Source organism: Pholcus phalangioides, unplaced genomic scaffold (assembly GCF_987345545.1).
Source record: "Pholcus phalangioides strain wild (caught in Gottingen) unplaced genomic scaffold, Ppha-v1.0 ptg000009l_1, whole genome shotgun sequence".
NCBI lineage: Eukaryota > Metazoa > Arthropoda > Arachnida > Araneae > Pholcidae > Pholcus > Pholcus phalangioides.
In genome coordinates, this window is record NW_028301602.1 from 15,403,572 (window position 1) to 15,416,612 (window position 13,041).

The 13,041-nt window shown below is 38.0% G+C and overlaps 2 protein-coding genes across 6 annotated transcripts in view; both read right to left on the reverse strand.

The window, feature by feature from the left end:
* LOC149081815 (uncharacterized) overlaps positions 1 to 4,279 on the reverse strand; it is a 58,533-nt gene extending 54,254 nt beyond the window's left edge. For 4 of the 5 annotated variants that reach the window (XM_089235591.1, XM_089235594.1, XM_089235590.1 and 1 more), the window contains exon 1: positions 4,105 to 4,256. In XM_089235591.1, coding sequence (XP_089091717.1) covers positions 4,105 to 4,163 — 59 coding nt within the window. In that variant the 5' untranslated portion in view covers positions 4,164 to 4,256. Of the gene's footprint in view, positions 1 to 4,104 lie in introns of all 5 variants that reach the window. The other variant, XM_089235589.1, reaches the window with a different exon arrangement.
* A 6,573-nt stretch (positions 4,280 to 10,852) lies between these two features.
* The window catches only part of LOC149081816 (toll-like receptor 9), an 84,625-nt gene continuing 82,436 nt past the window's right edge, over positions 10,853 to 13,041 (reverse strand). Inside the window, exons 4-6 of the mRNA XM_089235595.1 lie at positions 12,815 to 12,952; positions 11,246 to 11,394; positions 10,853 to 11,119 (exon numbers count right to left, since the gene is read on the reverse strand). Of these exons, the coding sequence (XP_089091721.1) occupies positions 10,965 to 11,119; positions 11,246 to 11,394; positions 12,815 to 12,952 (442 nt within the window). The 3' untranslated portion in view covers positions 10,853 to 10,964. The remainder of the gene's footprint in view (positions 11,120 to 11,245; positions 11,395 to 12,814; positions 12,953 to 13,041) is intronic.

Genomic DNA, 13,041 nt, shown 5'->3' on the forward strand with positions numbered 1-13,041 from the left:
TACAATTGGCACGTTTAAAAAGAAATACGATACATGTTGGGGTAAATCGAGAAGCTATCCATACTTAGAATAAGACAACCATAAGTATTCTTTATGGGCACTGTATAGTATATATATAGTATCATGTATATATATTGTTTGTAATTGCATTTCTAATTGGGTTGCTGTATTTTTGAAATATATGACATCCATATTTATTATGGACATCTTTTTCTCAGCAACCTCGTTGGGCATTTTGCCTGTTGTGACCTTGTATTTGTATTATGAGATTTCAAACTAACTACATGTTTTTGAATACTGTGGAAGATGTTATCAACAGATCAGCAAGTTGGGACTGAATGCCTATCCCGAGCGTGATAATGGTGAAGAATGGGTAACCAAAAACTTAGGGCTACCATTACCAAACGCAGGGCCCAGTGCAAGAATATTTTTGAGTTCTTTTTGTAGGAAGAATAATTTAAGTTGATTTGTAATATTATTTGAATATGCATAACATTTATGGTTGTGGCACAGCTACTGTTGCTGCCGCTGTTGTGGTAGAAGTGATGGGCTCATATTGCAAGGACCCAGGATCGAATCCTGCCGTTGTCACGGTGAGAGGGGGGGGGGAATGATATATTCGGCTGAAGTTGGTTTTCTGTGGTTCCCAACTTTGAGGTGTGAATGCGCGAGCTAATCTCCCCTTTGAAAGGCTCACCACAGAAACAGGCCTACAATAGTACAGAAAAATTGATGGTAGCACTACACATTAACAAACTTCATCAGGTTCACAAAATGTAGACACATTCCAACATGTACCAATTTGTAAGAAATTCCACCGAGGAATGTGGACGAGGTGCATGTGTGGTTTGGTATTAGCCACTTTTGCTGTATTATGCAATATTATTTTTGAAGTACGGGAGCATTTTCTACTTTAAAGCGAGTACCCAGTATACTCTTGACAATAATTTTAACCACACTCTTCCTCTGCCCAAAATTTTTAAGCCTTCCCAATATTTCTGATGGTGTCACCTTTTCATCAAAAGAGCTTCATAAACTACACAAAAGTGGTATTGTTTATAGAATAAAATATGTACTTTTCTCCTATACTTTCACATACTACGCATTGTTCCGTTTTAAACTTTTAACCCTTAGCTGGCTATGCTCATTTTGCCACTCCTTGAGAAAGAAATACATCAAGACCATTCTATTTTCAGTACCTTTCAAGCTAGCCGTTTACACGTTTGAAAAATTTATGATGTTCTGTTACTTTTTCTTCCCTCTATATCATTGATCAAAGTTTCTGTGGGGGGTCAAAACAACCCCACCACACCACTTGCGTCTTTTTTTGACTGATGGCCCGAGTGTTTGGATCAAAACGACGTGACTCAGAAGTACATCAGTTTTCTCAATAAGGGTTTCAAATTACTCGTGAAACATCAGATATCCGAGGTTGAGCATGCGCACAGTGATGTTAGTGAATAGCACGCAAGATCCGTGGATCAACATAATGTGTTTCTGTTTGTAAGGGGTGACCTAGAGTGAGGGACCAAGTCAATGAACCAACAAAAGAGTGATCACGAAAGTGTGCAAGCATGTGAGTGATGGAAAAAAAAGACTTGGAGCGTGTGCAAGAATGTGAGTGACTAAGACAGTGTGCCAGCATGTGAACGACCAAAAGTGACCTAGAGCGTGAGCAAGCAGGTCAGTTACCAAAACAGGAAGCAAGCAGGTCAGTTACCAAAACAGGAAGCAAGCTTGTGAATAATCAAAAGAGTGACTTAGAGTATGACCAGATAAGTAAACAATCAAAAGAGTGACTTGAAGACAGAGGCATATTTACAGGGCCAGTGGGCTAAGCGCACGACAGCCTAGATGGGTAAGCTTGAAGATAGGGTGGTCAAGAAAATCTGATTCCAGAATGTGATAAGCGCGGTAAAATTTGCATAGCCCCACAGGTGGAAAAATCATAAATCCACGTCTAGTCCCTAGTCACGAGAGAGGGTCCTGGTACTTACTTTTGTCAGCAACCCCCCCTACCCCTATTAAAGCCCTCGATTGTAGAAGAATGAATGCATCTATAATTATGGAACAGTAGATGACTTCGCCTAATAATGCTAAAAAAATCGTCAACGAATAAGGCAAATACCAGGAAATGCTAAAGAATTCCTAATGCATTTCAACACACTATGAGTGTCATCTTCAGAGGATAAGAGTATCACGCTGACCAAGTTTCCCACTTGGATTGAGTACCAAATCTTCAATCTCGGTTGCTCAGCGGAACGAAAAAAACACTATGCCTGTTCAAGTCAAATGTCGTGGCAAGAATGAAGTAAAGCGCATGTGTGTAAGTCTTTTGCAACAAGTTGATTGGCTGCTTGCGAAATGGAGCTATCCAATTAGTCTATTCAAATTTTCTTCAAATTCCAGCTTGTAAGGAATTTAAGCCATGGCGATATGTGATCAGTGTTGATTTCTGCCGTTTAATAATTTATTTTTGAAGGCCCAGATTTATGTGCCTTCACAGAAGTCTAAATATGCTGTGGATTTCACTTTGTGAAAAACTCTCGCTTCCTGAAATTCAAACCTACGGCCCTCTTGCCAGCAATGAGCTACAATGGTCGATTTTTCACATTCTTGTTTTTTAACACGGCGAGCATGTTCATTTGACCTAGTTTTTATGGGTCTCCATGTTTGCCCTATGTAGCCAAGTGGGCAATCACCACATGGAATATAATAAATGCCACATTGTTTATTTTGTAGTATAGCATCTTTAGGGGGTTTGAAACAAAAGTTTTTAGTAGGAACATCTATGGCTGTGAGGTTGAACTTTTTACCAGACCAGACCAGAATAGAATTTGGAGCCGATTCCCATCCTTTTGGGGACGACTGTCAGCTTACGAACTGGCCAAGAAGACCTATGAAGAGTGGAAAAGGAAGAGAATTTATAAGAAAAAAGAAATGGAATTTTATCGTCAGACTAGTACAAAATTAGTCAGGGTAAATCGCTGCCACAACCAAGTTCTTTCAGTCTAGAAGCAGGCACACTCTCTCGACAGACATCAGTCAACTTCTTACTCAAGTTCGTAGATGGAAAAAAGGAAAAAAAAAACACTGCATGGGTGTTGCAGCGCAAAAAACCTCATACACTTTGAAAAGTTCAATAATATTGATGTATGGTAGCATCATGTACAAAAATGAGAGTAAAAAACACTATACAACAGTTCTGTTCAGTAAGTGCTCATCGAAAGTAATATATATTGGAATTGAAGGTTATTATTTGCAAAATCAGTAAGCAATTGGAAAATCTGAACATTCAAGAAATTTTCTATTTGCCATATATACTTCAGAATAATGGGTTTTATAATAGATTCCAGTCCAAGTGGGAAATTTGTTGGGGATCTTCTGTATTTCCTCAATACTTGGATATCATATTCAACAATATCTCGCAAGTGCTGGTACTCTGATTCACTTCATTCTTGCCACGACGTTTGATGTGAACAGACATATTGTTTTTTTCGTTCCGACGAGCAACCGAAATTGAAGATTTGGTACTCAATCTAAGTGGGGAAACTCGGTCAGCGCCATACTCATAATTTTCTGAAAACGACACCCACAGTGTATGGAAATGCATTAGTTATTTTTTAGTATTTCCTGGTATTTGCCTTATTCATTGACGATTTTTTGAGCCTCTATAATTCTTCGTTCAACAAGGGTGTAACACAAACCAGGCTCGTAACTACCCCCCCCCCCCCAAAGCCTAACAAAAAAAGGAAAAATCCACACTTGTTTATCATGAGAATAACCTTTTCAAGACACCCCCTTAAGAAAAAGTCTGCCCCTGGGGGTGGGGGGCCCGAGAAAGTACACTAAGGCCCCTAACACTATCCCAATCAATTCAGTCTTATAGTAACTACGGATTACTTTTCCACAAATTGTAGAAGATAATCCACTCTCAGAGCTCATTTGTCTTAGCATTTAATTTTTTTCCCCATTTCATACCGAGCACCGCCCAGGCTCTATCGACAATATTAACAAGGCAATAGAAAATACGATCAGTATTCAAGAGTAAAAAAAAGAAAATGACTGAAAACAATACATATTGAAGGAAGCCAGAGGCCTTACACGTTCTCCGGATCACTCTTTAGTATTTTAAGCACAAAATCGTTCATAGATTTCTCCATTTCTTTCGAATTATTTCCCGAACTTGGAAGAAATAAAAAATGTGGCGCGCAAATACCAGCGCCAATGAATTGGGGGGAAAGTAAAACACAACAATTCCCGCCTGGGAATGCGTATTGCCAATATTTTTACAGCGAAGATGAGGTTCTCACTGTGATGACTATATGTCCCGTATTTCCCGGGACAGTCCCGGTATTTCCTGTTGTTTTGGCCTTCCCGACTTTTCGGCAAAAGTGTCCCGGTTTTTCCCGTATTTTACACGAAGCCTACTTGAAGTTTTATTCTTTATTGAAGTCAAAGATTGGCAATATTTTTCAACTCATAAATTATTTTATGATAATTACAACTATATATACGAGAATATTAATCTCCCACATTTGCCTTGAACGTTTGTTTTTCGTTGAATACATTTTAATCTACTGCAATTTCCAGCAATGCATCATTTCCCACCATTTTTATTTTTCCGTAATTTCAACAATATTTGGCAAATTTGTTTGGTTTTGGCGTCATTTTTGGCGATAATTGGTAATGTCCCGTATTTTCCCGTATTTGGAATCTCAATGTCCCGTATTTCTCTCGAAGAAATATGGTCAGTCTAGGCCATCCCGACTTTTTAGCAAAAGTGTCTCGGTTTTTCCTGTTTTTTACACGACGCCTACTTGGATTTCTATTCTTTATTGAAATTATTTTTCAACGCATAAATTATATTATGATAATCACAACTATAAATAAAACATTAATCTCCCCACATTTGTCTTGGTGAACGTTTTATTTCGTGCAATTTATTTTTATCTACTGCAATTTGCAGTAATACTTGACTTGACTTGACTAGAAAATTATTCAGAGCTTTAGCAGTAATGCTTCATTTCCCACCATAGTGATTTTTCCGTAATTTCAGCGATATTTGGCAACTTTGTTCACTTTTGGCGTCATTCATGGCGATACTTGGCAATGTCCCGTATTTGGAAACCCGACTTCCCGTATTTCTCTCGAAGATATATGATCAGCATAGTCCTCACACAGTCCTGAATCCACTGAGCTATAAGTAAAGTTTACTTTGATAAATCACTTAATTAGTGCCTGAATCCAAGTGAAAAAAATTAAGACGCTTACCATACGTCCCTTTCAAATTGTATCATCATGTGATCGTATTTCACGGGATTTTCCGTTATTTTTTCGCATTTCGCGACCGCCCTTTTCTTTTTGTGTGTCCCGTTTCCCCTCAATTAAGACGACTTCATATACCATGTATTAAGGAGTTCTACCCTCAATGAAGATTACTTCAATTTGTCATTTTTTCTCAGTCATTCAAAGTATATATTGTATGTTACCGCCAAAGCCCGATATTGGCGTTCAATTTCGTTGAATAGGGATTCAGCCAATGTCCGAAAATTTGGATTTGGACAGTCAGTTCGCAAAGTGGCCGTAGATCCCTGGTCGAATTCCCTTAACAAAAGACATGATTCAGGGTCATCGCCAAGTTGGCGCATTTTTTCGTGATAATCGCAGTATGTTTACGTTAACTATATCAACCCAATCAAACCGCAGTCACGATGCGGTAATTATTTTTGTCTTCAGAATTTGACCGAAAAACTATATGTCATTGAAGTAATAAACTATAATTTTATAAATAGTAGTTTCTCTCTCAAATTTCTTTTTCTTTTCTTCCGTCACATAGAAATCCAATACATATACTATAGCTATGGAGTGCCATACTCGTTGGAGATGGGAAAAAAACAAAAACGATTTGGTGCTTACCGGATCGTCTTGCATCAGCACAACGAACATTGGTCAAGGTTCTCCGTCATATTCGCAGTTTTGCCGGCCAAAGCCCAAATCATTGCTTTTCCTTCTTTCAAACCGACCACAGTTCAGTTCTATCACCATAGGCAATTTACTAGTGCAGTGTTTCCCATTCGGCTCACGTTCGTGTTTCGAAGTTGGGAACTACAAAAAAACCAACTTCGGCCGACCACCACTGTGGCACCGGTGAGGTTCGAACCCGGGACCTCGTGATGTGAGTCCATCATTAATGAACACCAAACCAAAACATGGCTCCCACTCTGTCCCAAAGAGGGATATAAGAACCATTATGACTACTCGACCACCACATTGGCCCCCGAATTATGGCTGAAAATATAGGTCAAACTTTTGCCAAATCTCTAATTTCGCGAATTGGCCTCACTTCGGGCTTTGTTAGTGACGTATACAAATAAAAAATAACAAATATGGATGTCATATATTTAAAACATACAGCAACCCAATTAAAAAGGGACCACCTTTGTAGGGCCCCTACAAAGGTGGGTCTAACAGGGCTCAAGCCCTAGGCAACGGGACGATTTGAATCATTTTTTCCCCCCGCTAAAAGATGCACTAGAGGGGGAACCTGCACCAGGATTCGGGAGCCATGTACATAGGCGCCGAAACCTGAGGGCTTAGCCTATTTCAGCTCCCTCCCCAATAGCTCATGAATATGCAATGTAACACCCTATTCTGCTTACTGTGTACGGTTTGAGTCCCGTATATAGGCTATGTGAGTAGTGTCCGCCAACAAGCATTAAAATCCGATTTTATTCGAAATTTTTATATATATATATATATAGTGTGATATTATTAAATATTTTTTTCACATGAGTAATAACATATTAGTTTAACTACACAAGTTTCATTCGAAATTTCAACGGTTGTTGTTTGTATGTAGTAAAATAACGTTGATACAACGAAATGCAGCCCTCCTTGGCAAAACATATAGACCAGAAACAGATCGATTTTTAACTTTTTCCTTTCTATTAGAATTTTAATGAGGAAAGTTTACATTTTGCTTTACTAATGTTACTTTACAACAGACAAACGCTTATTTTACAATCAGCAGTTAAAATTTCGAAACAAACTTCATTATTAAACTAATATTATTACTTATAAAATATTTAATAATATCATGCGCGTATTTTTTTTTGTACTGCACATCAATCAAAAATCGCTCACCTATTTTAATTGAACAGTTGTGTTTTTTATATGATAGGTGGCAGTAGAAACTTCAGTTTCTTGCATGTCATACAGGGTGATTACTTAAATCCCCTTGCAACATTTTATTGACGAACCGTTAGAGGCATATATCCAATTAGAAAAATTATCCGAATAGAAAAACTATTCAAATAACGTGTAGACCTCACCTATACGCCATTCATAACGCAAAGGGTTGAAAAGTTATTAAAGTAAAAAAATTAACTTTTATAGATACCCTGTCCTTACAAACCCAATTAGAAAGTTGTTTCCCTGTCTCTCCCGAGGACAACAAAAACAATTTCACATTTGTAAATGCAATATTCGTAGAGATATTGGAATACTTAAATCGGAGAAAAATTGGGAAAGAACAGCATAAACTGACGGACAACGCTTCTTTCCCCTTATTTATGCTGTTCTTTCCTAACTTTCCTCCAATTTTGAATTAAAATATCTCGAATATATTCCACGTATAAACATGAAAGTTTTTTTGTATGCCTCAGGAGAGACGGGGCAAAAAATTTCTGATTGGGTATTTGAGGACAGGGTGTCCGTATAAAAAGTCAATTCTTATATGTTAATAACTTTACAGCCCCATTGCAACACGAATGGCGTATATGTGAGGTCTACACTTATTTGGATAATATTTCTAATTGGAGTGTGCCTCTAGCATCAACGGTTCGCCATAAACCAGCTCAATATTTCGACATGCCTCGTGCATGTCGGGCAATCGATTTGTCCAGCTCTTGGTTCCTATATTAAAAACATAAGTAAGCACTACGAAATACATTGCAACAAGCATAAAGTTTTTTAACGGTATTTTAATAGTTCATGCTCATGAAGGGAAAAGAAACATCGTATCTTCTCCCTATTTTTATCAATATTTCACTGTATCTGATTATTTTATAAGTGGGCACAACTTATCAGAATAATTAAGTATTCTGAAAGTTATTGAGAAATTGATTTCTAAAAGAAACAATAGAAAGTCAAAATAATATTACTAAAATTTATAAGTTTGAAATTAGGAAGTAATATTAGAAGTCAATGATAGACGTGCTAAAAAACGAAACTAATCTATCTTGACATGCGCAACTACCGAAATTGAAACTTTCTTGAAACGGAACAAATTTGTCTACCACAATAAAAGGAAATGATTAACCGGTATATATTTGACAGCATTAAATTTCCTATGATTGAGCTCATTGTAATAGTTTCATCAAAATAATGAATTACAATACAAATTTATTCAAAAGAGAGGACAAACAAGGTACTTAAATACGCATTAATTCAGAAACTAGTGTTTTAAGTCGACAGCAGATAACGCCAATGTATTGTATATACAGGGTGAATCAGAAAAGACGGGAAAAACTTTAAGAGATGATAGCACATATGCCAATACAAACAATTGTCACCAAAGAATGAATGGTCTAACATGAAACGCAAACGCGCTAGCGCGTTTTGGAACGACCGCATCGCAACGTTAAAACGACATTCCTGTTGAAATTTATCGGGAGGAAAAGAACACCATGCATTGCAAATTTAACCTGGTGAAGAAGAAGAAATCGTATGCAAATCCGCGTCACAGTGAATAAAAGGCATGGATTCCAACCCTGTGAAGTTTGCCAGCCCCGTTTCGCACAGCTGCCGATGCAAGCGCGCAAATATTTTTTTGGATTGGGAAACCGCTTTTGGGGAAAACGCTCACCGTACATTCGTGCTGCCTCTGTGGTACTTCCGTTTGAGCTCCGTAAACGAAATGCATGTCTGCTTTTTCAGTATTACTAAAGTGCACAATCATCCCGTGCGCTACAACTGTTACAACGGTTGCACACTGGAATAACTTCACAGGGCTGGCGTCCGCGTCTTTTATTCACTGTGATGCAGATTTGTATACTGTTTCTTCTTCTTCCCCGGATTATATTTGCATGCATGTGGTGTTCTTTTTCTCCCGATAAATTTTAACAGGAATGCCGTTTTTAACGTTTGATGAATGGCCGTTTCGAAACACGCTAGCGCGTTTGCGTTTCATTTTAGACCATGCATTCTTTGATGAAAATTGCTTGTATTAGTGTGTACTATCACCTCTTAATGTTTTCTGAATCACCCTGTATATATTTGAAATGTGCGTTAATCGAAACCAAAATCGTTTGAGTTGGGAAAGTCCATTGTTAAGCATTTGGAGGGTATTGGGCTGAGAGAGCTATACCTCCAAATGTAGTGAGATGCATACGATACACACAGTATCAGCTCTTTGATTATTTCAAGTGGAATTTTCTTTCGTTTAGGTGCTTTGTTTGCTGGCTGTGTCAAAAAAAAAACCTTCAAGTTAATGTTTTCTGTCTTTCTTTTATTTTCGAAGGAATACTACATGAATAATCGCGATAAAGCAAATGTTCAGCTAATTTGATTTTTCTAAGTGATTAAAAATTCGATTTTAAAATTCAAATTTTTCCCCTCGAGTATGATCGAAATTATTATTTTTCTATAGCAGCATTGGAAAAGTATTTAAAACACACTGAATTTTATAATATTTTGCAAGTCTGTTGGGGAAACGGGAATAATTTTTTTTAAATACTATGTTTGTTTCAGTTGTGCGACTTTTACATTTATTCGACGCTCTGACTCGGCTTCTTGAAAGTCGTATAAACGAGATTCCACCAAAGTAATAATGACAAAAGAAAAAATGTCAGGTCATAAATCTGTTCTCAGTTGGCAAAATGTTATGCCACTTTTCAAAATTTCACGATGGCAAATTTGTAAACAATATTTTGCCAAAATGTGATGCTAGGGCTTTTTGACTCATTACAATCTGCCTCCGTTGTTTTCTCATAAACTGAAAGAGGAAGACGAAATTTTGATGAACGAGCCTCCGGAATGCGAACAACTCAATATTTTGGGAAAAGGGACTCTTATGACAATTCTTCATCTGAGCACAGAAATATAGTCAATTTTCTGAAATAAAAATTCCCACATACTTTTGATTAAATATGTTTTATCAGTAATAAGTTATGGTACAATCTTGTTTTGTTCAGGAAGTATCGGTGGTGTAAAGACACATTTTTCTAATTGTTTTTTAAATACAGTGAAACCTCGATAAAAACGTTACTCTGCTGACCAAGAAAAAATATCGTTGTAGAGGAATTATCGTTATATCGAGAAGCAACACCATCATAATATTTCATCAAATTTATGTGGTTGTTGACTTTTCTAAATCGGCAATGTTAGGACCATTAGAGAATGCGCTTTTATGTATTTATTCGCTGCAAAAAATTGTAATTGATCAGTTGATTAATAAAATTTATTCAGTTAAATGCATTGCCTCCGTAAAGTTGTTTACGTTGCACTGTCTTGTCATACATATAAAGTAGAAATGCCAATTACGTGCTTAGGGCTTTCAGTAGTCCTGTGGTGAAAAATACTGATGTAATAAGACGAATTTAGAAGAACGAAAACAAATGACAAAGTTAAAATCAAATTCAAAACGATTTTGAGCAAACTATCGATGTACGGTTTTAAAATATCTCAAAAAATATCCTTAGAGGGATTTATCATAATAAAGGAGTTTAATACATGCAGTTCCAAACAAGATTTGAAAAAATATCGTTATAGAGGGACTTAAATCGTGTATCGTTGTAGCGAGGTTTCATTGTATTCCAAATACCATATAATTAACTGGAAAATAAAACAGTTCAACGAAACACCCGCTTTCATAAAGCATAAAGCATATGAATAAAAAAAAACCGTTAAATAAATAATGAAGCTTGCATAAAAGTACATTTTGTTTTTCACATGTGATTGTGTCACGTGCAGTTGAAATCGTCGAAATCCTGACGGCGCAGCCCTTGAATTAATCGTCTTTCAAGCGGATTGCCTTCGGTACATCGCCCGACGATTTTCTCCGTTTCTTCGTACAGCGTAATCCATTTCAAGCCGCAGTTGCAAATTATACTGTTATCTGCGGAGAGAGATTCAGAGTTCTCATAAAAATTACAGTATATATACAGTACGTATTTTTGAGTTTCTTCTATAATTCATTTATAAGAAATCTTAAATTTAAATCCAAGGAAGATTTCAAACGAACCTGAAACATCCAACTCATTCAGCTCACCCCATACCGGCAGCCAAGTTTCAGCGTCCAGTGTTTCAAGTTGATTATGGTCTAAATACAGTCTTCTTATCCCGTATAACTCATCAAAAAAGTCGACTGGCAAATTTCTCAAATGATTGTATCTGTAATGGGGAAAAAAAAACGAATCAATTATTCCCCATATGAATCCTGCTTTTTTTGCACGTTTTTTTAAAATTCCACTTATAAATACGATGTGAATATCAATCGAATATCAGCCAATCTTAACGCAGGGCCTGCCCGGGCACGGCCAGGTTGCCCCAGAGTAACTCTTTGCCGGGGGGGGGGGCATGATTCTTTCAAAACGGCCCTGTATACAGTACACGTTGTTATTGTAAAGTCAAGATCCTTTGGGTTCTGGCCTTTCGGTGCTTCAAAGGGGATCACTTCACACTCAGCATAGGTGTAAACTTGTATCCTGCCCACAGGATCCAAGCTTTCCCTCCCAATATTTGTCATCATCTCCATTAGACCAGTGTTTCTCAACCACCGGGTAGCGGACCGGTACCGGGCTCTGGCATCAGCCGAACCGGGTTGTGAGTGATTCAACGTTTCATTTTTGTCCATTTTTCTTAGTCATATTTATGACTGGACCTTCCACTCGAAAAAAAATTCAACCGGACCGCAGGCCTCCAAAGGTAGCGGAACTTTTGGAGAACCTTTGGATAGCCTCCCCCCCCCCCCCTTCTAACTGCATTAGGCCTATAGGAATATTGGGGGTTGAGCCCTTCCCCCGAATATATTTGAGCACTCTCAATATTTCCAGTTACGCCAATGTTACATAGTAATTTATATCAATTGTGCCAGACCTGTAGGGAGCCTTAGTGCATTGCTTGTGTACGAATGCAAGCTGATCTTCCATTTGAAAAAGTCTCACAGCAGAGAGCAGACGGACCTTCAACACGATACGCACTTTACATAAAAATTAAGGCACTTTCAATTTTCACTTCAAAATACGGAAGACAGATGGCCACATCAGTAGAATACGAAACACGCATAACTCTGACAACACAAATACGCACAAGGGCCACACGTACACTCAGTACACACGTTCCGGCATGTATCGATTCGTTAGAAATTATCCAGAGGAATGTTTAGGCTGACAGGAATTCAGCCCCAAAGGGCACTGGAAACAGCGCTCTCTGAAATTTTTTTTTACTCCATGAATTACTAGAAAATCCATGTATCGTGCAGAAGGGAAAAACCCGTGAAATCCCCCGGCCGGAAGTCTGGGGGGGGGGACACGATGATGATGATGTCAATTCATACATACATTTATACATTAGATCAGTCGACTCCACCTTTGACGCTGGGGGTGCAATGCTCCCCCCCCCGTATCGCCGCCCATGGCCGGACTGAATAAATATGTCATAATTTTTTGGCTTTAGAGGAAGGGATGTTCTTCATCTCCTTGATGTGTTGGCCCCCGCAAATTTACATAAGAATTACAAATACAAATACAACGCCACAACAGACAAAACGCCCAACGAGGTGGCTGATAAAAAGCATGCATTTACGACGAACCTGAGGCTGAGTATGGCAATGGAGTTTCCCGGGTGAGAGAATATGCTCCTTTCCAGAGAACTTATCTGGTTTTCTGATAAATCTATCATGAAGAGATTGTTCATGGCTGCCAACGCTCTTGGCTGGATGTACGATATCCTGAAAAATACAAGGGGAAAAAAATTACAGAACCCTTGGAAACTGAGGGTATTTACCCTCAGACACAGGCAGTTTTTGAATTATTTTCA